We start from the raw sequence: 27,749 nt of genomic DNA, 5'->3' as shown, positions 1-27,749 counted from the left end.
GAGGTCGCAGGCGTTAAGTGAAGTTTGAAGAAGGTTTATAGGAGAACTGAAGTTTCTTTTTCACACAGAATTTGATTGGTTATATGCAGCGTAGTTGTGCTTAAGAAGATTTATTACGGACAAATGAATATGCAGGAAATGAAGGGATATGGACCATATGCTGGCAACAGGGATTCCGTTCAATTTTGGATCGGGTTCGGCGCAGACACTGTGGCATCAATGGCCGACCGCATGCTGTACTAACTCTGATCTATGTGCCGTTTCTGCCCTCTCACAAAATCTAGGGTGCAACGAGGCACGCACTTCAATCGCCAAGACATAGAAGGCTGCGAACAAGCTGCTGGTAAATTGGACCATCGATAAACATTGGAAGGCATGGACATCGAGGGTTCCTGACCCACCGCCCTCCCAACCTGTCCTCTGCTGTCTTCTTCTCCTCCTCGCAGGCCTTTGCAAGCCAACCCAGTCCCCAACCTCCAGTTTCTTTCCCTTCTCCCACCTCTTCCGCCTGCTCATTACCCGTGTACTTTGCTTATTGGGTCCACACCCCCAATGCTCCCATCTGTCAACTATACCTCCCGTAATTGGTTCCTCTTCGTTTTTCATCAGATTCCGTAATTTGCTGATCTTTGTTTCTTCCATCTATCACCTCCCAGCATCAATGGGTAACTCCAGAATTCCCTCTACCACACGATTCCATCTGTTTCTCAACCACTCCAGTTGGATCAACCCATCCTTTGGTAGCCGTTGCCTCACCGCTCCCCGGCACCTCCTTAAACTAGATATCGCCTCTCTTTCAGTCTAAAGGTCTCGATCCTAAAAGTCGACTGTCCATTTCCCTCCAGAGATTCTGCCGAACCGACTGAGTTCCTCCAGGTTCTTTGTATCTTGCTCCAGATTCCGTCATCTGCAGCCTCTTGTGTGTTCGAAGCGTCGACTGTCCGGTTCTCTCTACAAATGCTGCCTGGCCTGCTGAGCTACTCCAGCGGCTCCGGTTTATTTTTACTTGGGCAATGGGAAGTCAGAGGGTGACTTATGGGTTATGCACTGTTATTACTTGGTCCAACGCAATCTGAAGAAGCCCGACCACACCCCACCATTTCAGCAGCGCTTGCTGCGGAGTTCTGCACGCAATGGCGAATTTTCGAGCTTTAAATAATTAATTCTTCTGTCTGTATTTGAACTGGTTATTGTTGACTGTAAACCAGCCATGTGTGATTCGGCTCATTTTCTCTGCCTCGCTGTCTCTCTCAGTCCCCCCCTCTCTCTCTCTCTCTATCTCTCTCTCTCTCTCTCTTTCTCTGTCCCTCTCCCCCCTCTCTCTTCTTCTTTCTCTATATCGCTCTCTGTCTCTCTCTCTGACTCTCTCTTTCTCTGTCTCTCTATCTCTCTGTCTGTCTGTCTGTCTGTTTCTCTCTCTCTCTCAATACATAATCTGGTGGCCGTCACCCGCAGTCCTCCTGGCAACACATAACACGGGAAAATGAGCAAAGTCACTATCTACCTGTTGAACTAGCCAATTTGCCTTGAGTTCAACATCACGGACATTACTTCTTTCTTATCGATGAAGCCCACCAATTCTTTTCAACATAACATGACTTTTCTGCCTCCCTTTATCGGTTATGACGATTGTTGTCTTCCTGAAAGTTTTACTCTGTTTCCTTGTCCATAGATGCCAGATTCTGCCTGACCCGTGGAGTGCTTATCACGTTTTCTGTCCAGAAAGACTTCCTGCATCAGTGTTCACACTGTTGTTCAAAACCTCTTTCTCAAATGAAGAACCTACATTTGGCTTACATTGAGAACAATTGATATGCAGGCAACACTTGAATCCACGTAACATTAATAGATCCAACCTTTCCAAGATCAACTATTGAGTTGCATTGTTTCTTACCCGAACAAATTACGCCAGCGTCCTCATTGTGGTTACAGTTATGTTGACCCCAATGGCGCGAAGGACATTGCCAGAGAAATAATTCTGTCCCTTGGCAGCTCAGATCGTCCAGAATTATCGGCCCAGTCCCTTTGCCGAAATACGCGTGAGTCTTCGCGGATATAGCGTGCCCGCATCCAAGCTCCCTGCATACAATCTGGGCATCTTCAACTTGCCATTGATCGTCGCAGACAGTACCCCACGTTTTATTGTTGAGAACTTCCACTCTACCTGAGCAGGCATTGCTTCCGTTAAGCAGACGGATTTCGACACGTTCTGTTAAATATAACAACAATATTACAAGTCAACTTTAGTTAAGAACACTTGTTTTTCTTTTATTGAATCACAGTTCTATCTTCTGTTTTCATTTTAATTGAATCCAAGTACACATATCTGCATTGAATGCTGAAATCTGTCTTGTGCAGAGACTATTAAACCTACTTTATTTGTAATTTAAACATACAAGTGTATCACAATAACGGTGCAAAAGAATATGTCCATGCTTTCTGAAAATACGAAACAAAAGCAGAGAAACTCGTTAATTCCTTAGATATAGGACGGTACATCTGGGCAAACGATGCATTAACTTGAATCATCACTAAAATAAATAAATCAGGTTAAAATTGGATATAAGTATGTGCAACTTTTGCTTCTCAATGTTTCACTCACCTGCAACTTCTATCGACACGAAGTTACTGTAGCTGGAGTTAAATACCTTCCCATTTATTTCAGTTTCATAGGTACATGTGTAATTTCCACTATCGGACACTGTTACCTTCGGAATTCTGAACTCAGCGCCATGGTTGGTCCATTGAGTGGAAACCCACTCCATTTGAGTATCCTTGCCATCCTTAATTAAACGAAACGTGCGTGTCGTGTAATACTCGGGCGCAATGCATGTGATTCGAACACTTTTTCCTTGGACGTACAAACCAAACATTGTGGTCAGAGTGAGCTTCGCACCCTCTGGTTCGCCTGAAAATGGACCAAACCGACAGTATAATTACGCACACCTCGTTGGAAAGCCGTCAACGTCAGCAATATTGAACATTATCTTCACTGACGCTGCATTCATGTATATCGTAACTATAACTATGTCTAGTCATGCCTGATATTCCACTTCAAAATTTATCATAAATCTGAATTAATAAAGCACCTTGCAAAAACAAACCAATGTTAGTCTTTGGTGTGGTGTGGGGGTGGAGGGGTGGGGAAGATCTCTACCATCGGTACTCTGTTATTTTGGAAATCACAATGCAGGGTTTGGACCCAAAACGTCAACAATTCCTTTCATACCAACGGTGGGGCTGGATCCGCTGAGTTCCTCCAAAGATTGTTTGTTGCTCTAGTTTATTGATGAGGGGCATAGACAGAGTTAATGCAAGTAGGCTCTTTCTACCCAGATTAGGAGAGATAAGTACAAGAGGACATGGCTTTAGTGTGAAAGGGGAAAGGTTTAGGGGGAGCATTTGAGGGAACTTCTTCACTCAAAGAGTGGTGGGAGTGTGGAACGGGCTACCATCTGATGTGGTAAATGCGGGCTTGCCCTTAACTTTTAAGAGTAAATTGGATAGATACATGGACGAGAGAGGTCTGGAGGGGGCAGGTAAATGGGACTAACAGAATAATGTTTCAGCACAAACTAGAAGGGCCGAATGGCCTGTTTTCTGTGCTGTAGGTTTCTATGGTTCCATGGTTCTATTCCGGCATCTGCAGTCTCTTATTTTGGAAGTTGTGAAAGTCACCTAAGGTGTTGTGTAGCTTAAATAGAAGTGAAACTAAACAGTTAATAAGCCTCGTTTGAAACTACGTGGTGAATATTTGAGTTATTTAAACTAATCACGATTGATAAAGGAGTAACGTTCTTAAGCAAATTCTTCTTCTGGATTGTCCTTCGTGATATTAGATAAAAAAATGTAATGTTAAAATAACAAATCAATGTGCAAGAACCTGTTTATATCAAAACAGTACAGGGGCATACAATCTGCGGCATAAAACCATTGTCCGTATCAACATATAGTTCTGAAGCAATAATAGCAATAATTTTCACTTACGTGCTAAAGTTACGTTGACCAATTCACTGTGAGCTGACGTGTAAAGTTTGCCTGAAATGGACGTTTGGTACGTGCAACTATAAGAACCTTCCTTGCTACTGTCCATTTGTTTAATTGTCAAAACAGCAGACCAGTCTGAGATTGGGCCAATCGACGCAATAACGTTGGTGTTTCCGGATTTGTAGAGCGAGAAAGTAAAGCTCGTGTATACCTTCGGAGCGGAACATGTGATATCTGCATCTTGACCTTGCAGGTATTGACCAAGTGGTCGATTCAAGGAAACCTGTGGACTCTGTAGCTCATCTGCAAGACAAAAACGATATTTATGTTGCAAATGTTATGTATTCGTTTCCATGATTCGGGACAACGAAGTCAAAACCGTCCCACACTTATTCCATAAGCTGGAACTGAAATCTGTGTTGTTAATATAAAATTTAAAAAAAACAAACAGGAAGTTCCGGAAATTCTCAGCGACATCTGTGTGAAGAAAATCCTTCGCCAAAACTTGCTGCAAGTATTTGACCTCAGCGTTTCTCTGCCAACAGATGCGGCCTGACCTGTCTAGTATTTTCAGAGTTTTCAATTATTTCAGATTTCCAGCATCTGCGCCTTATATTTTGATCTTAAGTGCACGAATTAACTCCAAGATTCTATGCTACTTTTACCGGGACCTGATGAAAGTATTTGGAAAGAATCATACTACATATGTGTCTGCCTATCTTTCTATCTATTTATCTGCCTGTCTATCTATCTATCTGCCTGTCTATCTATCTATCTGCCTGTCTATCTATCTATCTATCTATCTATCTATCTATCTATCTATCTATCTATCTATCTATCTATCTATCTATCTATCTATCTATCTATCTATCTATCTATCTATCTATCTATCTATCTATATATATATATATATATATATATATATATATATATATATATATATATATATATATCCCCCCCCCCTCTCTCTCTCTCTCTCTCTCTCTCTCTCTCTCTCTCTCTCTCTCTCTCTCTCTCTCTTATATATACATCTGTCTGCCCATCTATCTATCGGTTGGTCTCTCTTTCTCTCTCACACACACTGTCTCTCTCTCTCTGCCCCCCACGACTAGAACAATCCCTTGGTTTCAGTGAGATCCCCCTCATCCTTCTAAACTCCAGCGAGTGCAGGCCCTGGGCCATTAAACGGTAATCACACGTTAAACGTTTCTTCCCCGGGATCATTCTCGTAAACCTCATCTGGACCATTTCTAACGCCATTACATCCTTCCTTAGGTATGGGGCCCAGAACTGCTCACAATACTCCACATGTGGTCCCAGCAACGGCTTATAAAACCTCAACATTACATTCTTGCTTTTATATTCTCGTCCTCTCAAAATGAATGATTACATTGCATTGGCCTTCCTGACAGCGGACTCAACTTGCAATTTAACCGTTAGGCAATCCTGCACGAGAACTCCGAAGTCCCTTTGCACCTCTGAATTCTGAATTCCCTCCCCGTTCAGAAAGAGAGAGAGAGAGAGAGAGAGAGAGAGAGAGAGAGAGAGAGAGAGAGAGAGAGAGAGAGAGAGAGAGAGAGAGAGAGAGAGAGAGAGAGAGAGAGAGAGAGAGAGAGAGAACTTTATGTTAGAATGTTTGTGTAAAAGGTATATCGGCAAACTACTTGCACTAAATACAGTTTAAATGATTTGCACAGGTTGAACTCTGCACAATCACCACACAATAACTACATTTTCCTGAAGCCTGCCTTTCTATCTTTCTGTTTTTATCCTCATTGGAAGGCCACGCCTCAGCTGGTAGAGCTGCTGCCTCACAGCTCCAGGGAACCAAGGTCAATCCCAACGTCTGGTAAGACCATGCGACGGTAAGGCCTAGGAGCAGAATCAGGCTATTCGGCCCATCGAGTCTGCTCTGCCATTCGATCATGGCTGATCTGTGTTTCCTTCTCAAACCCACTCTCCTGCCTTCTTACCTTAACCTTTGACTAAACCTCCTCACGAATCAAGAACCTATCAACCTCTTGCCTTTAAATATACCCAAACATTTGGCCTCTACAGCCGTCTGCGGCAATGAATTCCACAGATTCAATTCCACAGAATTCCACAATACCAAATGAAATTCCTGTTCATCTCTGTTCTAATGGGATGCCCTTCCATTCTGACGATTTGCCCCCTGGTTCCAGGCTCCCCCATGAGTCCAAACATCCTCTGGTTTCAATAAGATCCGCTTCATCCTTCTAGACTCCAGCGGGTACAGGCCCTGAGCCATCAAACGGTCCTCAGACGTTAACCCTTCATTTCCCGGTATCATTCTCTTAAACATCATCTGGACCCTCTCCAACGCTAGCACATCCTTCCTTAGTTATGGGACCCAAAACTGCTCACAATACTCCACATGTTGTCTGAGAAACGCCTTATAAGACCTCAACATTGCGTTCTTTCTTTTATATTCTAGTCCTTTCAAAATGAATGCCAACATTGCATCGGCCTTCCTTACTGCCGACTCAACCTGCAATCTAACTTTTACGCAATCCTACACTGGAACTCCTAAGTTGATTTGCACCTCTGAATTCTGAGTTCGCCCTCTGTTTAGAAAATAATCTACGCCGGTATTCCTTACACGACCATACACTTCCCTACGCTGTATTCCATCTGCCACTTCTTTTCCCAATTTCCCAACCTGTCCAAGTCCTACTGCAGTCTCCCTGCTTCCTCAACACTACTTGCCACTCCACCTATCTTTGTATCGTCCGCAAAAGGTCATAAAGCTATCAATTCCATCATCCAGATCATTAAAGTATGAAGGGAAAAGTGCCAGACCCAATACCAACCCCTGCGGAACACCACAAATCACCGGCTGGAAACCAGAAAAGGTCCCCTTTATTCCCACACTTAGCCTTCGTACAGTCAGCCAGTCTTCTATCCATGCTAGTACCTTTCCTGTAATTTCACGGGCTCCGAATTTATTTAGCAGCCTCATGTGCGGTACCTTGTCAAAGGCCTTCTGAAAATCCAAGTAAACAACACCCACTGACTCTCGTGTGTCTGTCCTGGTTGTTCACCTTGTCTACCTTCTTCACCACCCGGGATTCTGTCCTATCAGGAAACTATGTTATTTTATCCATCGGACTTCTGCTGTATCTCCCGGGTCCTATTTTTCACTGTGTTTGTCCTGGTCTGTTACATCTTCCTAAAGTACATCAATTCCTATTTCTTACATCGCTGGTCTACCGTCATCCTTGCTCGGTTCCCTATCCTATCAACTTTGGCTAGCTCCACGCTCATGTCTTTGCGGTTATCTTTACTCATTTGTAATACGGAAACATCCAATTTCAGCTTCTCCTTCTCCATATGCAGGGTGAATTCTGTCAGATTCTGATCACTGCCTCGTAAGGGTTCCTTTATCTTAAGCTCCCGAATCAAATCTGGTTCAATGAACATCACCAAATCCAGAATTGCCTTTTCCCCCGTGGGCTTGACCACAAGTTGCTCAAAAAAAGCACCCCGTCGTCGTTCTACAATTTCGTTCTCTTGGAATCCTATACGAACCTCATTTTCCCAATCTACCTGTTCATTGAAATCCCCCATGACCAACGTAACATTATCCATATTTAACGCCTTTTCTATCTCCTGTTGTGATTAGTACCCCATATCCTGGTTACTATACTTAGTCCTCTATATAACTCTCTTACGGTTCCCTTCGCCTTGCAGTTTCTGCGTTACCCAAAAGGATTCTACGTCTTTTGATCAAATGCTACTTCTTGCTGAGGTTTTGATTTCACTTTTTACTAACAGAGCCACACCTTTCACTCTGCCCATCTGCCCATCTTTTCGATAGGATGTGTATAACTCCCAGCTGTGATTTCCTTTCTGAGATGCCCACAGCGTCAGAGCTGCCGATTTCTAACTCCGCTATAATCTCATCTACCTTGTTTCGTATAGTGCGTGCATTCAAATATATCACATTCAGTCTTGTATTCACCACTCTTCTTCTCAAATTTGTCTCCATGTTATCTGAGTGTTAAATTCTTATCCCTTTCTAAACTTTCTATCTTATTCTCTATTCTGCAGACTTTAGTAACCTTTCCTGCACTCTCCTTCCCTTTTACTTTATCTTTACTTTCCCAATCTGTTGAATTCACCAACACAGCCCCACCTCCCCCCCCCCCCCGACCCACACTACTATTTAGTTTAAAGCCCTATCCACAACCCTAGTTATGCGATTCGTCAGGACCCTGGTCCCAACATGGTTCACGTGGACCCCCGTCCCATCGGAACAGCTCCCTCCTTCCTCAATACTTGTGCTGATGCTCCACCAATTCAAACCTACTTCTCCCACACTGAGCCATGCGTTTAACTCTATGTCAGTGACCTTGAGCAAATTCACAAATGGCTCAGGTAGCAATCCAGAAAGTATTACCTTTTTTGGTTCTGCTTTCTAATTTCGTCCCTATCTGCTCAAAATCCCACAGCGGAACATCTTTCCTTGTTCGACCTGCACCGTGGTGCTGTCTGGATGGAGTTTGCACTTTCTCCCGATGACTGCGAGGGTTTATCCGAGTGGTTCGTTTTCCGTGCAGATCCCAAACAGGAACTCCCTGTTGTCAATTGCCACTATTGTAAGTGGCTGCTGGGTAAACCCGTATATCCAACGCATTCGAGGATTGCAGGAAAACATTGGCGGAATGAGAACTCTGAGAATGGCCGATTTGACAGACCAAGTGGCCTCATTTATACACCAGTAAGAAATATAGAACTGAGGGGTGATCTCACAGAGGTGTCTATAATCATACGTGGCATAGATTTGGCGAATGCACACTGTGTTTATCCCAGTGTTAAGGAATCAAGGAACAGAGGGCATAGGTTTAGGGTGAGTGGAGAAAGATTTCAAAGGAACCCAAGGGCCAACTTTTGAGAGAGCGTGGCACGTATTTGAAACAAACTGCAGAGGAATTGGTTCGGGCACGTAAAATAACACCATTCGGAATACATTTGATATGAATATGGATAGGAAGGGTTTAGAGGGATATAGGTCAAATCGCGGGCACATCGAACTAACTTAGATGGACATCTTGGACGACAGGGATAAGTTGGGCCGAAGGGCCTATTTCTCGTGCTGCGTGACTCAATGAAACTATGACTAATGTCTGGTTCCGGTTTTCTCCCACAGATGATGAGGGGCACAGAGAAGGTGCACAAGCAATATCTTAATTGCCATTATTGAGCGATCCAATACCAGAGGGCTTGCATTTAAGGTGATACCGGGTAGGTTCAGAAGAGACGGGAGGGTTAAGTACATTACTCAGAGAGTTGGGAGTGCATGGAATGCGTTGCCTGATAAGGTGGTGGAGGCAAATTCATTGGGGACTATTAAGAGGGGCCTGGAAGGCACATGAATGAGGGGAAAACGGAGAGATGTGGGCATTCTGTAGGTAGGAGGGATTGTCGGCACAACATTGTGGGCCCAAGGGCATGTTTTGTGCTGTGCTGTCCTATGTTCTATGTCAAAATTCGTAGGTTTATTGGTTAATTTGCTGCCGTAAATGTTCTCTATTCTATATTTGAGTAGTATAACGGAGTTGGGGTTGATGGGAAATGGGGGAGAACAGATTAGTATCCCCGTAAATAGATGTCGATGTTATGTTTGGACTTGGTGGGCGCATCTGCCTGTTCTCCTTCCCTGCGTTATCTATCGCGCTTTACCTGCCCCATATCTAATCTGGCGTGGACGGAGCGTATATATTTGCCAGTGTAATGTCCGTGGCAGCTCAAGGAGGTAAGTGCTCTGTCGCTGGGTTCCACATGGAACCCAATATTCATGTTGCATTTATCGGCTCATTGGTCGGGAGAGTTCCATACTGAAAGATTGCGTTTCCTTGTGGCTACATTAATAAATGTCACATTTCTCAAAATATTAACTGTTGGTATTTAATCCCCTTCCCTACTTTTGGTGAGCAAAAAATACTATGTGCTAAAACGTGATTCTACAAACAGTTGACAATCCATTGGCATTCACCTTAAAATATTATAACTATTCACTCCTGTAGGAAAAATCGTGATACTTACTGGATACAGTTAACTGCTTACGGTCACTGCGTGTTGAGTTATAAACCTTCCCCAATCTTGTTAGTTGGTAGATGCAAATGTAATCTCCCTGATCTTTGGATCGTATGTCTTTAAGATACAGAAGTGTGGAGAAGCCGGGTGTCTTTGCAACGGCCGCGGTGATGTAGGCACTTTTTTCAATTTTGAACAATACAAAAACCATGCCGACATAGGCATTGTGCGCCGTGCACCTGACACCCACCGTCTCGCCTATTGAATATACACCAGATGGTCTTAACATTTCAATATTTGGCTTTGGTGGTTTATCTGGAAAAGACAATAATAAACAAACTAAGACGTAGGTATTAATTTATCTTACATAGTTGATATAGTAGTGACAGAGAGAAACTACCACCTCTTTATAAAAAAGACATTCCGGCACATAGCCACACAGTAAGCGCAGGAGGAACTGGGCCCAGTGTTCTGTGTGTCCCTCCAGATTCCAGAATCCAAAGTCTTGCGTGTCTGTCGTTTGACACACAGGCTGTGTTTTATAAAGTAAAACTCACTCTTTTTTTTCATTTGATCCCACTGAATATGCATTTTGCTACTCTCTGTCCTGTTATCATCAAATTGAATTTTTTTTCCGTGTGCAAGGAAAGTTCTCGTTCTGCGGGGATACTGAGTTAACAGTCCGAACCGTGCACCGTGGTGCCCTTAATAGTGCAGCTGCTTCACAGCCCAAGATCTCTCGGTTCAATCCTGAACTCTGTCTGTGAGGAGGTTGCGCGTTCTTCCCTGTGACCGCCTATCTTTTGCACGGCTGTTCTGGTTTCTAAAGATGTGCGGGTAGGTAGGTTAAGTGGGCCACTGCGATTTCCCCCGGAGTGTAGGCAGGAGAGTGTGCGAATCTGGGAGAAGTTAATGCAGGGAGAATAAAACGGGATTAATATTACATTGCTGTGAATGGGCGGCACTAAATCTGTGCTGATGATCCTCTCATGGTGTCTAACTCTCTCTGACCATTTGCAGATGGATTTCATCGACCAAACGGCAAATCATTGACGGTAAATCGCCAGAATAAGCGGGAACCAGAAAAAACAATATGCAAGTTTGGGTCAAATCATCTTGATCAGCGAACATCTATTCGCTTGTTCGTCGCCGTCTGTTGAAAAGAGCAGCCTACGAACCAAAAGACGATTTCGCGATGTGTTCACTGCATAAACTCACATGCTCCAAGACAATGGCTTAACCTCAAACATTAAAACGCTCACGGCTGAGGGGGAAATAGTGGTCTCGCCACTCATGTTCACATCACTTGTAGGTATATAAGTACAAGGCATTGGCGTATCAGGATGACAATGCGTTCATTGAAACAAAGCAAATCATAAATTCCTTCGTCTCATTATAATCCTGTAGGAATGGCATGCGCATTGTGAAAGGCCTTCATCTGCCTTTGTAATATAATGTGTATCTCCCTGTGCGCCTAGCGTGCGTTAAGACAACGTTCCTCTAGATGCTGGGAGGTACTGTTGAACTAGCCTTCACCACTATGTTAAGCAGGACACACTAACTCAAAGAATGCACTGAACTGAAGTTTTTATTCATCACTCTGATGTTGCATAATGGAAACTGTCTTAAACATCTCCACCTCTATCCCCCTCTCAACCATCTCCATCTCTCTTTTCCCTTCTCCCTGACTCTCTCCCTCCTACTCTCCTCCTCTCTCTCCCTCTCTTCTCAAAAACGTCCCAAGTGTTTTCAAATAGAAATACCTATTACAATGACTTGCACCCGATCGCTTCTATCCGACGTATAACTTCTTCCATCTCTTTCCACTTGATAGGTGCAAGTGTAAAATCCTTCGTGCGCTGTGTTTATTTGCGTGATGACAAACGTGACTCCATTCGAGGTAGCCGCTGCCTTCATGGATTGCACGTGTGCAGGCTGGCCGACTTTGTAGAGGTAAAACGTTGCACCTTGGTAGAACGTTGGCGAGGAACAGTCGATAGTTACGTTTTCCCCTTGCGAAATTTTACCCGGCGTCCTCCTCATGTTGATATTTGGTTTCAGTGGTTGATCTGAAACAAAACGAATGTTGGAAAGAAGGTCTAGTGTCGAATATCAGACATTTATGACGTTGGGAACTATTATAGCAATCAGGTGCCTCTGAAACTGAATCGTTATTCCTCTTTTACGCACTTTTGCAACTCATAGTAATTTTGATATCTTTATGTCTTGTACTCTACTGCTGCCGGAAAACAACGAATTACACGACATATGTCAACGATAATAAATCTGTTTCTGATTCTGAAATGCACCTGTCTCATTCTCTTCGGGATTCATTAACGACAAGAAGAAAGATCCGTTTCATAAAGTCATTGTCACAGAAACAGGTCTCGTGTGATACAGTCCGTCCCATATATCAAACAAATATTTGTACAAACACGACACAAATTCATTTAGTTCTCCTCTATCTTCCCCTCTGCTTATTCCAGAATCTACCCCTTTCCCACACACTGGCAGCAGTTTGCTGTGGCCAGTTGAGCTGCTATCCCGCGCAACAAAAGGATGTGGAAGGACCCTGAAGCACCCGGAGGAGCACCATGCGCTCAGAGGGAGAACCTACCTTGTCCACACCTGCTCAGTGCCGGAGGTTCGGATTGAAACCGGTTCGGGGGAGCTGCGAGGCAGCGGTTCTACTTAGTTGTGTCACTGTTCGCAAAAGAGTCTGCGACTTTCAGAATACACGTCGCTGTGATGAATTCATCCTCAGAACAGCTCAGTGTATTGAGGTTGTCAATGTGTCGCACCATAGAACATAGAACACAGAACACAGCAGAACAGTACAGACCCTTCGGCCCACAATGTTGTGCCGATATTTTATCCTGCTCTAAGATCTATCTAACCCTTGCCTACCACATATCCCCCAATTTCTCTACCATGCATGTGTCTATCTAAGAGTCTCTTAAATGTCCCTAATGTATCTGCCCCACAACCTTACCCGGCAGTGCGTTCCACACACTCACCACTCTCTGTGTAAAATACTTACCCCTGATACCTTCCTCCAATCACCTTAAAATTAAGTCCCCTCGTATTAGCCATTTGCACCATGGGAAAACGTCTACAGCAACTTTCTACACTATCCACTACACCACCAAATTTTGGATCATCAGCAAACTTACTAACCCACCCTTACACATCCTCATCCAAGTCATTTATAGAAATCACAAAGATCACACCAGTTTTAAACACTTGGCGATGCAGTTTCTACTTCAGTCTACAACCAGAGGGCATGCACATTGAATTCTCCAATGTCAGGTAAAATACTCCTTCTCTGCCCCCTTTCTCTTGATCTACCCAGTTCCTCCTGCACCCGTACCAGATCCCATTACCCACCGCCGAAGCCATCATCGGCATATTCCTTCCACTGGGTCCCCTCCCAAGACCACATGTGCCAGGCCGCCTGCTTTACTTGATCCCATGCGCCACAATCCTCTCTTATTAGATTCCTTCACCTCCGACTGTTCTTTGCCTCCACCTGTCACTCATGTCGGCAATTCCACTCGTCCCTTCTCCATCTTCCTATCACCGCTACTTACGTGGATTCATCTGTCGCTTCACTATTCTTTTTCCACCCCTTCCCCTCACCTCGTTATACTGGCTATATCCCCTCTATCTTTCCAGCCCAGATGAAGGGTCTCGACGTGACGCGTGGACCGTCAAATTCCCTCCACAAACGACATGAAAACTGGTGGAGTTGTGTGAAGTGAAGACAGTTGTCAAAGCACACAGCAGAATATCGATCAGTTACAAATACAAGATAAGTCACATCTACGCAATGAAATACATGATAAGTCACACAGCAGAATATCGATCAGTTACAAATACAAGATAAGTCACATCTACGCAATGAAACACACAGTGAAATGCATCTTTGTGTTGAATATTATGGAGGAAGCCCGCAAGTGCCGCCACGCTCCCGCCGCCAACATAGCACGCCCGCAACTTCCTAATCCGGACGTCTTTGGAATGTGGGAGGAAACCGGAGCCTCCGGGGAAACCCACGCAGAGAAAATACAAACTCCTTACAGACAGCGGCCGGAATTGAACCCGGGTAGCTGACCCTGTAACAGCGTTACGCTAACCGCTTCACTTACCTGACTGCCCTAGCAGAGAATGGCAGATGGAGATTAATCAGGGCGAATGTGAGGTGTTGCTCTTTGGGAGATCAAACGTAAAAGGAAATCATCCAGTTTATGGTAGGATCCCTAACTGCATTGATGTACAGAGGGATCTTGGGGTCTCAAGTCCATAGCTCACTGAAAGTGGCCAGGCAATTTGGCAGGGTGATTGAGAAGGAATATTCCATGCTGACATTAATTGTTCGGGTCACTGAATATTAGAGTGAAAAATTCATGTAGCAGCTGCATTAAACATGGTTTCGGCTTCACTTAGAGTATTATGTGCATTTCTGGACGCCCCATTACAGGAAGGATGTGGATACCTTGGAACGGGTACAGAAGAGGCTTACCAGGTTGCGGTCTGGATTGAAGAGTATAAGGAGAGGTTCTACAAACGTGGGTTGTTTTCTATGGAGGCTGAGGGGAGACCTTATAGAAGTTCATAATATTACGAGAGGAATAGATGGGGTGGAGAGTCAGAATATTTTTCCGCAGGGTAAAAATGTCAAACACTAGATAATATGGTGAGAGGGGGAACGTTTCAAGCAGTGGTGAAAGCAGATACGATAGAGGCGCTTCAGAGGCTTTTTAGAGAGACAGATTAATATGCAGGGTATGGAGGGATATGGATCTCCTGCAGGCAGAAGAGATTTAGGTTAATTTGTCATCCTTTTCGGCACAGACCTCATGGGTCGAAGTGTCTGTTCCTGTGCTCTAGCTTGTACGTTCTAGAGGTTGCCTGGCCCGCTGAGTTCGTCCAGCTACATTTTCGTTGCTCTAGTTCCGTATGGCGGTTTTGGTCGTATCATCTAGATTTGGGAGTCGTGCTGAAGCATTTGAATGGAGACCGGCTATGGGCCAAATGGAACTGACTCAATCATTGGTAGAAAGGGTAATTCGGCTCCCGTAAGTTGAAATAAGTTGAAATTAATACATTGGGACTGTATTACAAGGGGCTGAAACGATGCCAGAGGTTTAGTGCCACTGCACAGGGAATATAACATTACAACCACCGAATTAATTACAGCAATGCATCAATAGACAATGGGAAATTGAAGATACTGAAATATGGCGCGTTTTCCATTTCGCACTTTTCGCATATTAATCGGCACTGCTCACCTGAACAGGTAACTCCAGCGTCGTTTTTCATGGCGCACAAATGTGGGTGAACTGCGTCATAGGGGCATCCCCATAAGTAGGTCTCTGTGCCTTTGCAATTGAAATTCTCCGCCCACGCCGGCCCAACCCCTTCCCCAAAATCTCCGCTCCGCGTCACCGACCGTGCAAATCCGCAATGCAGCTGCCTGCAAGCAACGTCCGCATCTGGAAGGTCCCAGTTGGAGTCGCATATGGTCCTCCAAGTTGCATTCACAAAGCATTCAATTCTTCCAGAGCACGGGCCTGGCCCATCCGCCAGTCTCAGTTTTATATCGGCTGAAACATCAAAGTGTATTGTCAATTATCAAAGTTTGAACTGCTAGTCCAACTCGGGTGAACTAAGATGTTGGATTTTGTCGTTTTTGGGGAAAGGCAAGATCAATCTAACAGCGTTTAAACGTATATTACGGCTATACTAAGGGTCGGAGTTTTAACTTTCATGCTCTTACGTGATGGATGTGTCATGACCAAAAACAACAGAGAAATGCAGCGATTCACGGATTGGCGGCACGGTCGTCAGAAGTGAACTTGCTGGCCGTGCGAGTGCTTATCTGGTGGAGGCGAGTAAGGAAAGGGATTGTGGCACTACCTCAATATCTGTCAGGGGACTTCTTCTCCGTGAAGACCAGCTTTTCAGATTCCTCGGCATCTGGCAAGGAGGTTGTCTCTTACATCTGAAGCCACATAACCCAGCGCATCACGGACACCAGCCTCCCCTCCTTGGACTCTGTTCTTACCTCTCGTTGTCTTGGTCAAGCAGCCGGCCGAGTCAAATTCCCCACCCACCCGATTCATCCTCGCTTCTCTCCTTTTCCATCGGGTAGAAGATACAGGAGTCTGAGGGCACCGACCACCAGACTCAAGGACAGCTTCTACCCCACTGTGATAAGATTATTGAACGGTTCCCTTATGCGATGAGATGGACTCTGACCTCACGATCTACCTTGTTGTGACCTTGCACCTTATTGCACTGCACTTTCTCTGTAGCTGGGACACTTTATTCTGTACTGTTATTGTTTTTACCTGTGCTACCTCAATGCACTGTGTACAAATCCAATATAACTGCACTGTGTAACGAATTGACCTGTACGATTGGTATGCAAGACAAATTTTTCACTGTACCTCGGTACAAGTGACAATAATAAACAAATACCAATCCGAATATATCAGTTCTGGTTGAGAACCAATTCAGTTCAATGGGTTTACAAGGTCTTTCCAACGTAGTACTCTACTTGAGTTCAACGATTGATGTTTTTTAAATTGTTTCAATCCAATCTGTTCGTTTTATTGAAACACCTCAAATTTCTTCGTTTCATTATTTACGGAAATATTAATCACGGCACTGAAGAGAGGAAGATCCTTTTCACCATGGCTTCTCTGCTCGTCGTCAGCATATTCCTGAGCCGAACTGCAAATGATGAATCCCCCAGTTGGAGTGTCCATCATGAGTACATCTAGAAAGGCTGCTAGGAGCTCGACCTCGTAGATTCAGTCACACAAGAATATAGGAGAAGGACGAGGCACCCCATCCCTTGAACCCTGCCCCCACCATTTACTTTGATTATGGCTAATCTCCGCTGCCCTGAACAACTTCTCCGAGCCACTTTTCGCTGCAACTCTATTTCTAGAGCTATCAAATATTTATGCACATTCACTTTGAACGCTTCTAATTGTCCAGCTTTCATAGGGGCCGAGAAATCCTGAGGTTTACCCCTCTTCTGCTAGAAGATATTTCAAAGTAGATTAGCATTAAATGGCACTCCCCTTATTTTGTAGTTGTACCGAGTTAAACACTCTATTACGGGTGAAAACATCCCAAAATCTACGCCTTCAAGCCATGTCGAGATCATAAATGCTTGCATCGGTTCGCCCTGCATTCTTCTAGACTTCAAGAAATGCAAACCAAAGTTATTTGGTTTTGTTTCTTAGTCGGACAGCGCTCTTATGCCTGGACTTAGCATGGTCAATCTCGTTTGTCTTTCCTCCTTCATTACAATATCTATTTTTTATGTATATATAAGAAGACCAAAGACCTGCGCAGTATTCCAAGAGTGGCCTCACCAAGGTCCTGGCAGCTCATTCCGGATACTTTGGGTGAAGGAGCCGCCCCTGATGTCCCCTTTAAATCTCTCGCCTCTGAACTTAAAAACCTACGCCCTCTTGTTTTTAGCAGCCCTCCCCTGGGAAAAAAGACTATCGGCTTTCATCCTCATGATCTTCTATACCCCTGTCATCCCTCAATCTCCTACATTCCAGGGAATAACGTCCTAGTCTGCGCAACCTCTCATTGTGACTCAGGCCCCCACATTCTGGTAAATCTTTTCTGCACGCTTGACAGTTTAATAACATCTTTCCTGTTACACCGTTACTAAAACTGTACACAATACTCCAAGTGCGGCCTCACCAGCGTCTTACATCACTGCAGCATAACTTCCCAACTCCAATGGTCAATGCGCTGACTGGTGAAGGCCAGCTTGCCAAGCTCCTTCTTCACCACCTTCTGACGTCGCTCTCAGTGAACTATGCCTGGCACCAGAAGACCTAGTCCGATCTCTGATATGCGCAGAAAGTATCAGACAGAAAGAGAAACAAAATTTATCAACAACTTCAGCGGCTCCTCGGTGAAAGAAACGCAACATATCCACTGACTCGCGCGAATTTCCGAGAATGAGAATTTGCGATGGTCGCCAGGACAACGAGGGCGTGCACCAAGAGCCGAAAGATGCCCTGAATGAGGCATATACACAGTGCAGTCGAGGTCATATGAATATGCAGCTAACCTCCATCTCTGTCCACGGACTCATAACCTGAGTAGATTATTTGCGTAATGATATATACTGAGGGCAGGATGGGCTTCGCGCCTTGAGTCTCAATTCTGCCCTATCTGTTGACGGCACAATTGGTCAACTTCAAGTTATTTGAAGGATGCAACGCAGCTTAATAGAAGAGGTCTACTGATATCGACATTGCTGACACGCCATGACTTCCCATCCTGAATAGCTTTGAGAAGAAATTGGCAAGTTTCTTCTCAAACTTTCACCTCCTTGTGTTGAGGTTTCCGTGAGTCAAGAGATAGATCAATGTTTCGTGTCAGTAACATCCAAGAAACAGTGCTGTTTCTAAATTATGTCAAAGTTTTGTTCATTGCTGAAGAATAAGCCTTGTCCAGTTGTTTTCACTTTATGAAGCCAAGCCACTAGAGAGCAGAAATAATTAGGATAGACAACCGGGTGCCAATATGTCATTGTCGATTTGATGTACGTAATGTTCCGGCTGTTGGTTTATTCCTCCTTAATTTAATTTATTTCAGTGCTTTGACTATTTTTGAATGCATTACAATGATTGTTTCCCAAGTTTGGTTGTTATTCCTTGTGACATCACAACAGTTATTTCAAGAACTGCAAGCACTTTGTCAGTGAACTACCGAAGGCGAAAGCACTGTGCTGCTTTGCCTGTGCGTCCGCTTGTGGGCTGCTCCACATAGTGCGGCTGCTGCTGCCGAGAAGTTGCTGGGACTGCCGCGGGCGCTAACATTTCGGATGTGGGCGTGGGGCAAGGGCGCGGATGGACTCCGAGGTTCTGGTCTGGTGCAGCCTGATAACGTCTCCCCGCACTGTTGGCCATCAAGGCTATATCCCTATTACAGCGCAGTGGGGGTTTAAACATCTCAATTGTACAGACGCACAAATTAAAATTATGGGGTTGGTCTTTTAGAGTCATAAAGTCATACAGCATGAAAACAGGCCATTCGACCACTGTCCACCCGTTCGTATTAGTACCATCTTCCAGCACTTAGCCCGCCGTTGCCTATGCCGAGACTATGGAAGCACTCGTCCAAACACATCTTAAACACGGTCAATGACTCTGCTTTCAAATCCTCTTTTTATATTATTGATTCCAAAATCCTTCCATTTGTATGGCAGAATAAAAACCCAAGATAAGAAATATTTATGGAAATTAAAAAAGGATGGTGGTATGGCTTTGTCTATTAGATTTTACTATTTGGTAATTAATATTCGATATTTAATTTCTTGAACAGAAGATTTAGATGTAATTCAATGTCCACGATGGGTGTATTTCGAGCGTGAGTCAGTGCAAGGGTTTTCATTGGCTTCTATTTTAGGAGCCTCGCTCCTCTTTGTACTTACTAAATTGAATAAACAAATGGTCCAATAACTAAACACCTAAATTTTAATAAGGTTTTAATTTTGTAATCTTTTTGTATTGAATACATCTATTTTATCAAGTCCTATTCTATTCATTTTTTTCTTTCAACCATCTAGAATTAATCTAGCTTTTATTTTATGAAAAAGGAAGGGAATAACATGTTTTCGTGATCTATTCGTTGATAACTGTTTCTTGTCTTTTGGACAGTTGTCTAATAAATACAAAATGCGTCGATCACATTTTTTTTTGATATTTACAGATTAGAAACATTTCAAATGTTACTCTACATACTTTTCCGATACCACAGAAATTGAAATTACAGCATAAAAATTAAGGTTTTAACCCTTATAAGAAGAGTTTGATAGCAATAATTTATGATATGATTATGAAAATACGTTTAGGGATATCTGATAAAATTAAGAATGAACGGGAAAGAGAACTTCAGATACTTTTACCTATAGAGATTCATGGAAGAAAATTCTACAGTTAGTTAATACCTATTCGATGTGTGTTGGACACTCTTTGATACAGTTTAAGGTGGTTCATAGGACGCATATCTCTAACGATAAGTTAGATCGTTTTTATAACCATATAAATCCTATCTGTGATAGATGTAATTCTGAAGTGGCTACCCTGAAACATATGTTTTGGTCCTGCCTTCTTTTGCAAAAATATTGGAAAGACATTTTTGATACTATTTCAGTGGTATTGAGCATCGATTTACAACCTCGTCCTATCACTGCAATTTTTGGGTAACCAATGATGGATTCTGGCCATTCATCTGCCTCAGCTTGTCGTATGATTGCATTTGTTACAGCAATAGCCAGGAGATCCATTCTATTTAAATCCTCACCCACTACTACATTCCAATGATTTTTTCCAAACTATAACATGTTTAAACTTCGAAAAAATTAGGAGTGGTACTATTGAGCCTTCAGTTGAATTTGAAAAAACCTGGAGCCCATTTATTCGGCATTTTCATATGATGTAAGTTAATCCTTTTCAATAACTTTCTATTCGAATATAGAGGAGCGGAGTTAATGTCATAATAATGCTTTTAATGGATGACATACGACAGACCAGCTTTTGTTTAGTTTTTGGTTAGTTTTTGTTTTTTTATTATTATTATTTGTTTTGTTATTGTTCTTTTTATTAGTCTGTTTTTTCATATAATCAAATTTCTTTTTAAATCTTTATCATGCTCAATTATCAAGAGATTGGGAGGTTCAGGTTACATATTTTACTCTTTGTATACGTTAACTACTATTATTGTAATCCCGATCTCTTTGTATCATATGTATAGTTACCATTGGTATGTTTATTAATGTAAAAATTAATAAAACGATTGGAAAAGAAAGGATGACTCTGCTTTCACTACTCTCCCCGGCAGTGTATTCTGGATCCTTACTACTACATAGGCCAAAAATTTACCCCTCAGATCCACTCTAAGTATCTTACCCCTCACTCTAAATCTACTTCTGTTTTAGGGTTTCATTCGCCTTTGATGATGGAAAACATGTGTATACCCCTGCTGAACTTATATTCCCTCAATCGTGTTTTTGATTAACCTCCTCCTCTCTAGGGATAGTTGACGCAGCCTTTCCTTGCAACTGAAACGCCTCATCACAGACAACATCCTCTGCACCCTCTCCATTGATATCAAGACTTTGCACTAAGGTTAGGGACAGGAACTACACGCAATCCTCCAGATGAGGTCCTACTGAGGCTTTAGAAAGTCGGAGTATGATCTTCCTGCTCTTGTATTCGAAACCCGGTCTGCTGGAGGCCGATGTCCCATTTGCCTTCTTAATTAGGTTATCTACCTGTCCTCACACCTTCATAGATTGTTGGACTTCCACGTCAACGTCCTTCTGCCCTTCATTGATCTATGAGACCTTACCATTCATGGTGTACGTCCCAGCCTCATCAGTATTACCCAAATATGGAGCTCATTTCTGGCTATGTATGTTGCCTCAACGTCACCTCTTTCTGTGAAGACTTTAAAGGTAAAGGTTCCAACTTGCAACACGTAGGTGACTGGATCAATCAAGAATTGGATAGACAGGCGATCCCAAATCGATAGAAGTGAAATTTCAGAAAAAAAATCTGGATATATCCACAAAGCGCGCCATCTTATTTCAATGCTCATATTTTCTTGTTATCTTGAGAAGGGGGTCGTGGGGTGACCGTGAGTGTAATAGGCGCTGCTTTGGAGAGGTTTCTGCACTTACCAACTACCGTGATTTTTACAGGGTCACTGTGCGATGAATTGTACAGTTTTCCCGTTGAGTTAGTTTCATACTGGCATGTGTAATCACCTTCTTCTTTGCTACTTTCGGCCGTGATTTTAAATAATGCAATGCTATCCTCGGCAGTGACGGCATGGGAACGGATGCAGTTCTTTTTATCGTCCTTAAACAGGTAATAATTGTGAACCTTGAAATAAATCGGCGCTATACAGTGGAGGGATATTTCCTGACCCGGAAGATAACTTGGGGGATAGTTCTCCACGGAGAGTACGGGCTCAGGCGGTTCATCTGAAAAAAAAAATGCAATTACACTTCAATGTTACTGGAAACATTAGCTGTATGCATTGTTTTTTGTTTGGGCGGGGGTGAGTGTTGTCTAATGATTTTTTTATAAACTAGCAATACAGATGCCGGTTCATCAAAAGCGTCTCCACGACAACATTGAAATGATCCTGTCGAATTTTACAGCATCTTATGTTCTCACTTGAATTGACCAGATGTATGTTTTATGTGCACACCCACATTGCTGCAGCAAGGAAGGATACAATAAGTGATCAATATTACTGGAGACGAAATTCGACTTCGGCAGGGCGATAATGGGCAGTAAACTTAAGCCGTATATTATACACAGCAGACCGTATTGAATCCAATTTATCGGACTGCAATTTTGATGTTATTTCTCGAGCCCAGCGACATGGTTTTGCCATTAAAACCGACATCCTGTTACTGCAGTATTGTCTTTAGTGTCCTCAAATGATTGTAAATAGCTGAGCATCCAAGGGAGTGCACATCACCGCCAAAGGGTTAACTGATAGAAGTCTATAAAATCATGATGGGCATCGATAAGGTGGATGCTCACAGTATTTACCAAGGTTTAGGCACACTAAAATTAGCGAGCTTTCATTTAAATAAAGAGGAGAAAGATTTAAAGGGGACCTTAAGGGAGATTTTTTCACACAGCAGCTGATGAGTATGTTGGAACGAGCTGTCAGAAGAAGAGGGAGATGTGGATACAATCACAAAGTTCAAAAGACATTTGGACATGCACATGGTTAGGAACCGTCTCCAGGGATATGAGACAAATGGGATTAGCTCAGGTAGGCAACTTGGTCGGAATAGACGAGTTGAGATGAAAGGCTTGCTTCTGTACAGTATAATCCGATGGCTGTGCCCAAATTTAATTGCAAGTAATTCATGAGATCGACAAAGGGCTCTTCATTCATTCCTGAAAACGATAAAGTTTCAATTTAGCCCCAGTTTTTTGTTCCTTAGATATATTAACATAAATTGCCGGAGGGCTTATAACGTTAAGGGTTTTCCACGGGAGTAAATGTGCTGTAGATTTCAATGAAATAATTTTAAATATATGTTTTAAATGATTTTCAGTTGCATATCAATTTTGTCTAATGCTATGATGAGAAAATTATTTGAGAGTGCGCTTAATATTCGTTTAGCAATCGATGGCAAACCCTCATGAGCATACCTCTTCGAACAGAGTACACAGGACCTGGAACATAGAACCTGGAACAGTACAACACAATACAGGGCCTTCGGCCCACAATGTCTTGCCGACCTTTAAACCTCGCCTGAGACTATCTAACTCCGTCCTCCCTCATATCCCTCTATTTTAAGTTCGTCCATATGACGATCTAGCAACCTATTGAATTTGACTAATGTACCTGCCTCCACCACCACCGGCAGCGCATTCTATACACAAACCACTCTCCGGGTAAAACAACTTCCTCTGATATCTCCCTTGAACTTCCCACCCATCACCTTAAAGCCATGCCCTCTTGTATTGAGCATTGGTGCCCTGCGAAAGAGGCGCTGGCTGTCCACTCTATCTATTCCTCTTAATATTTTGTGCAGTTCTATCATGTCTCACCTCATCCCCTTTCTCTCCAATGAGTAAAGCCCTATCTCCTTTAGTCTCTCCTCATAATGAATATTCTCTAAACCAGGCAGCATCCTGGTAAATCTCCTCTGCACCCTTTCCAACGCTTCCACATCCTTCCTATAATGAGGCGACCAGAACTGGACACAATACTCTAAATGTGGTATAACCAGAGTTTTATATAGCTGCATCATTACCCCGAGGCTCTTAAACTCGAATCATCTATTTATGAAAGCTAACACCCCATACGCTTTCTTAACTACGGTATCCATCTGTGAGGCAACTTTCAGGGATCTGTGCATATGGACCCCCAAATCCCTCAGCTTCTCTATATTACCTAGAATCCTGCTAATAACTATGTACTCTGCCTTGGAGATTGTCTTTCCAAAGTGTACCGCCTCACACTTCTCCGGATTGAACTCCATCTGCCATTTCTCAGCCCAGGTATGACGCCTATCAATGTGCTTCTGCCATCTCCTACAATTCTCTACACTATCCACAACACCACCAACCTTTGTCTCGTCTGAAAACTTGCCAAGCAACCCTTCCACCCCCTCATCCAAATCATTAATACAAATCACGAAGAGCAGAGGTCCCAGAACTGATCCATGTGGGACACCGCTAGTCACAGCCCTCCAATATGAATGCATTCCCTCTACCACAACCCTCTGCTTTCTACAGGCAAGCCAGTTCTGAATCCACATGGCCAAGCTCCCTGGATCCTTTGCCGTCTGACCTTCTGAAGAAGCCTACCACGTGGAACCTTGTCAAACGCCTTATCCATGTAGACCACATCTACTGCACGACTCTCATCAATCTCCTCAAAGAACACTATCAGGCTTGTGAGACATGATCTGTCCTTCACAAAGCCATGCTGGCTGCCCCCGATATGACCATGATTCTCTTAATACCCCTAGACCTTATCTCTAACAATCCTTTCCAGCAGCTTGCCCAACACACACGTAAGGCTCACTGGTCTATAATTCCCTGGACGATCCCTACTAGTTTTTTTTTGAATAAGGGAACAACATTTGCCACCCTCCGATCCACTGGTACCATTCCCGTGGACAACGAGGACTTAAAGATCCTAGCCAAAGGCTCAGCATTCTCCTGCTTCGCCTCGCGGAGCAGCCTGGGGAATATTCCGTCAGGACCCGGAAACTTACCTGTCCTAATGTTTTCTAACGGCTCCAACACATCCTCTCTCTTGATATCAACATGCTCCAGACCATTAACCTTACCAACACTTTCCTCAGCGTCGTCAAGGCCCCTCTCCTTGGTGAATACTGATGAGAGGTATTCATTGATACATCACCCACTTCCACTGCTTCCAGGCACATCTTCCCACCTTTATCCCTAATCAGTCCGTCCGTTACTCCCGTCATCCTACTGCTCTTCATATAAGCGTAAAATGCCTTGGGGTACCCCTTAATCCTCATTGCCAAGGCCTTTTCATGCCCCTTTCTTGCTCTCCTCAGCCCCTTCTTAAGTTCCTTCCTTGCTACCCTATTTTCTTCAAGAGCCCCATCTGATCCTTGTTGCCTGCACCTTCTGCACGCTGCCTTCTTCCTCCGAACTAGATGTTCCACCTCTGTTGTCAGCCATGTTTCCTTCACCCTGCCATTCTTTCTCTGCCTCACTGGGACAAATGTATCCCTAACATCTTGCAAGAGATCCCTGAACGACGACCACATCGCCATAGTACATTTCCCTTCAAAAATGTCATCCAAAATCACACTCGCAAGTGCTTGATTATAACCTCATAATTTGCCCTTCACCAATTAAATATTTTCCTGTCCTCTTTGCTCATACCCTTGTCCATTACAATGCTAAAGGTTAGGAAGCGTTGGTCACTGTCCCTCACGTTCTCACCCACCGAGAATTCTGTCAACTGACCTGATTCATTACTTGATACAAGATCTAATATGGCATTCCCTCAAGTCGGCCTGTCAACATGCTGTGACAGGAATCCGTCCTGGACACACTTACCAAAGTCTGCCCTGTCTAAATATTTGGTACCAAGCAGATGCCAATAAATATTTGGGAAGTTAAAGTCTCCTATAATAACAACCCTGTTATTTTTGCACCTTCCCAAAATCTGCCTCCAAATTTGCTCCTCAGTATCCTTGCTGCCAGCAGGGGCCCTATAGAATATTCCCAATAGAGTAACAGCTCCTTTTTTGTTCCTAACTTCCACCCTTACTGACACTAGGGAGGGTCCTGATATATTATCCACCCTTTCTGCAGCTGTAATAGTATCCCTGACCAGTAAAGCCACCACTCCTTCTCCTCCTCCCCATCCCTTTTAAAATCCGGGAATTTTCAGTACTCGTTCCTGCCCTGATGACAGCCAAGTCTCTGCAAGAGCCACAATCTCATTGTCACATGTATTTATCCAAGCTCTCAGTTAATCGCCCTTATTTCTGATGGTTCTTACATATAGGTAAATGTGCTTTAGCGCATCTACCTTCCTAATTTTGTAGTCTATACTCAACTTCTCTTTCCTCAAAGCCTCTCTATATGTTAGATTTGGCTTTACTTCATGCACTTCTCCCACTGACCTATCCCCCCGGTTCCCATCCCCCTTGAAAACATGTTTAAACCCTCCAGAACCACATTGCAGCAGAGGAACCTGTCGGATGAGGATAGGTTCAGTGAGCGAGGGCTTTTCACTTTGGAGAGAAGGAGGGTGAGAGGTGACTTGAAGAAGTGTACAAAATGATAAGAGGCATAGATCCAGTGGACAGTCGGAGACTTCGTCCCAGAGCGACAATGGCTAACACGAGCGGATATAATTTTAAGGTGATTGGAAGAAATAAGTGGGATATCAGGGGTAATTTTTTTTAACAGCGAGTAGTGGGTGTGTGGGACATACTTCCGGCAGAGGTTGTGGGTCCAGATACATTATGGACATTTAAGAGACTCTTAGGGAGACACATGAATGATAGAAAAATAGGCGGCGATGTGGGAGGGAAGGGTTAGATAGATCTCAGAGCAGGATGAAATGCCGGCACATCATTGTGAACCGAAGGGCCTGTAGTGTGCTGTAATGTACAATGTATCTATGAATATGGTAACAGGCCCATCAGGTCAAGATGTCATGACGAACTAATTAAAATAGTGCTTAACTGGACTAATCCCTTCTGCCAAAACAATTTCCATATCTCTCCCTTCTCTGCACATGCATGTGTCTATCTATGAGCCTCTTGAATGCCTTGACTACCACCCCAGGCACCGCATTCCAAGCACCCATCACTCTCTGTCTAAAATGACTTGCCCCGTACATGTCCTTTGAACTTACCCCCTCTCGCCTTCAATTCATGAGCTCCAGCATGAGTCGCTTTGGCCCTGGGGGCAAGATACCGGCTGTTTGCTCTATCAATGCTTCTCATAATCTTTTAAACCTCCATCAGGTCTCCCTTCGGGCTCTATCACTTCAGCGAAAACAACCCAACTTTGTCCAACTTCTCTTCACCGCAGATGCCCTCTCATCCAGTCCTAAATGGTGCAGTGGAGAGACTAACTGAGCTAGGGCTTTACTCATTAGAGAGAAGGAGGATGAGGGGAGACATGATAGTAGTATACAAAATATTAAGAGGAATAGATAGAGTGGACAGCCAGCGACTCTACCCCAGGGCACCTATGTTCAATACAAGAGGGCACAGCTTTAAGGTAATGGGTGGGAAGTTCAAGGGAGATGTCAGGAGGAGGTTTTTCACCCAGAGAGTGGTTGGTGCATGGAATGCGCTGCCTGGGGTGGTGATGGAGGCTGATACGTTGGCCAAGTTCAGGAGCTTGTTAGATAAGCATATGCAGGAATTTAAAGTCGAGGGATATGTGGGAAGAAGGGGATAGATAGTCTTAGTTGTAGTTTGAAGGTCGGAACAACAAGCTGCGCTGAAGGACCTGTATTGTGCTGTATTGTTCTATGGTTCTATGGAAACCCAGTAAATCTGTACTGCACCAATCCCAAAGCCTCCACATCCTTCCTGAAATGGGGCGACCAGAATAGAATGCAATTATCCTCTTCATAATCCTTCTGTAAGAATTGATAAGCAGTGCAAT

General features: G+C 43.7%; 1 protein-coding gene across 7 annotated transcripts in view; it reads right to left on the bottom strand.

Annotated features, from left to right (window-relative positions):
- The window catches only part of LOC127566436 (immunoglobulin superfamily member 1-like), a 70,159-nt gene that overhangs the window by 9,763 nt on the left and 32,647 nt on the right, over positions 1–27,749 (bottom strand). For all 7 annotated transcript variants that reach the window (XM_052008846.1, XM_052008844.1, XM_052008843.1 and 4 more), the window contains exons 9-15: positions 21,773–22,078; positions 15,336–15,650; positions 11,808–12,113; positions 10,054–10,359; positions 3,988–4,290; positions 2,603–2,908; positions 1,895–2,209 (exon numbers count right to left, since the gene is read on the bottom strand). In XM_052008846.1, the coding sequence (XP_051864806.1) occupies positions 1,895–2,209; positions 2,603–2,908; positions 3,988–4,290; positions 10,054–10,359; positions 11,808–12,113; positions 15,336–15,650; positions 21,773–22,078 (2,157 nt within the window). The remainder of the gene's footprint in view (positions 1–1,894; positions 2,210–2,602; positions 2,909–3,987; positions 4,291–10,053; positions 10,360–11,807; positions 12,114–15,335; positions 15,651–21,772; positions 22,079–27,749) is intronic.

The sequence above is a fragment of the Pristis pectinata genome, chromosome 41 (genome assembly GCF_009764475.1).
Source record: "Pristis pectinata isolate sPriPec2 chromosome 41, sPriPec2.1.pri, whole genome shotgun sequence".
Classification (NCBI taxonomy): domain Eukaryota; kingdom Metazoa; phylum Chordata; class Chondrichthyes; order Rhinopristiformes; family Pristidae; genus Pristis; species Pristis pectinata.
The sequence above is the reverse complement of the archived record's forward strand: the minus strand, read 5'-3'. Positions and strand labels throughout refer to the sequence as shown.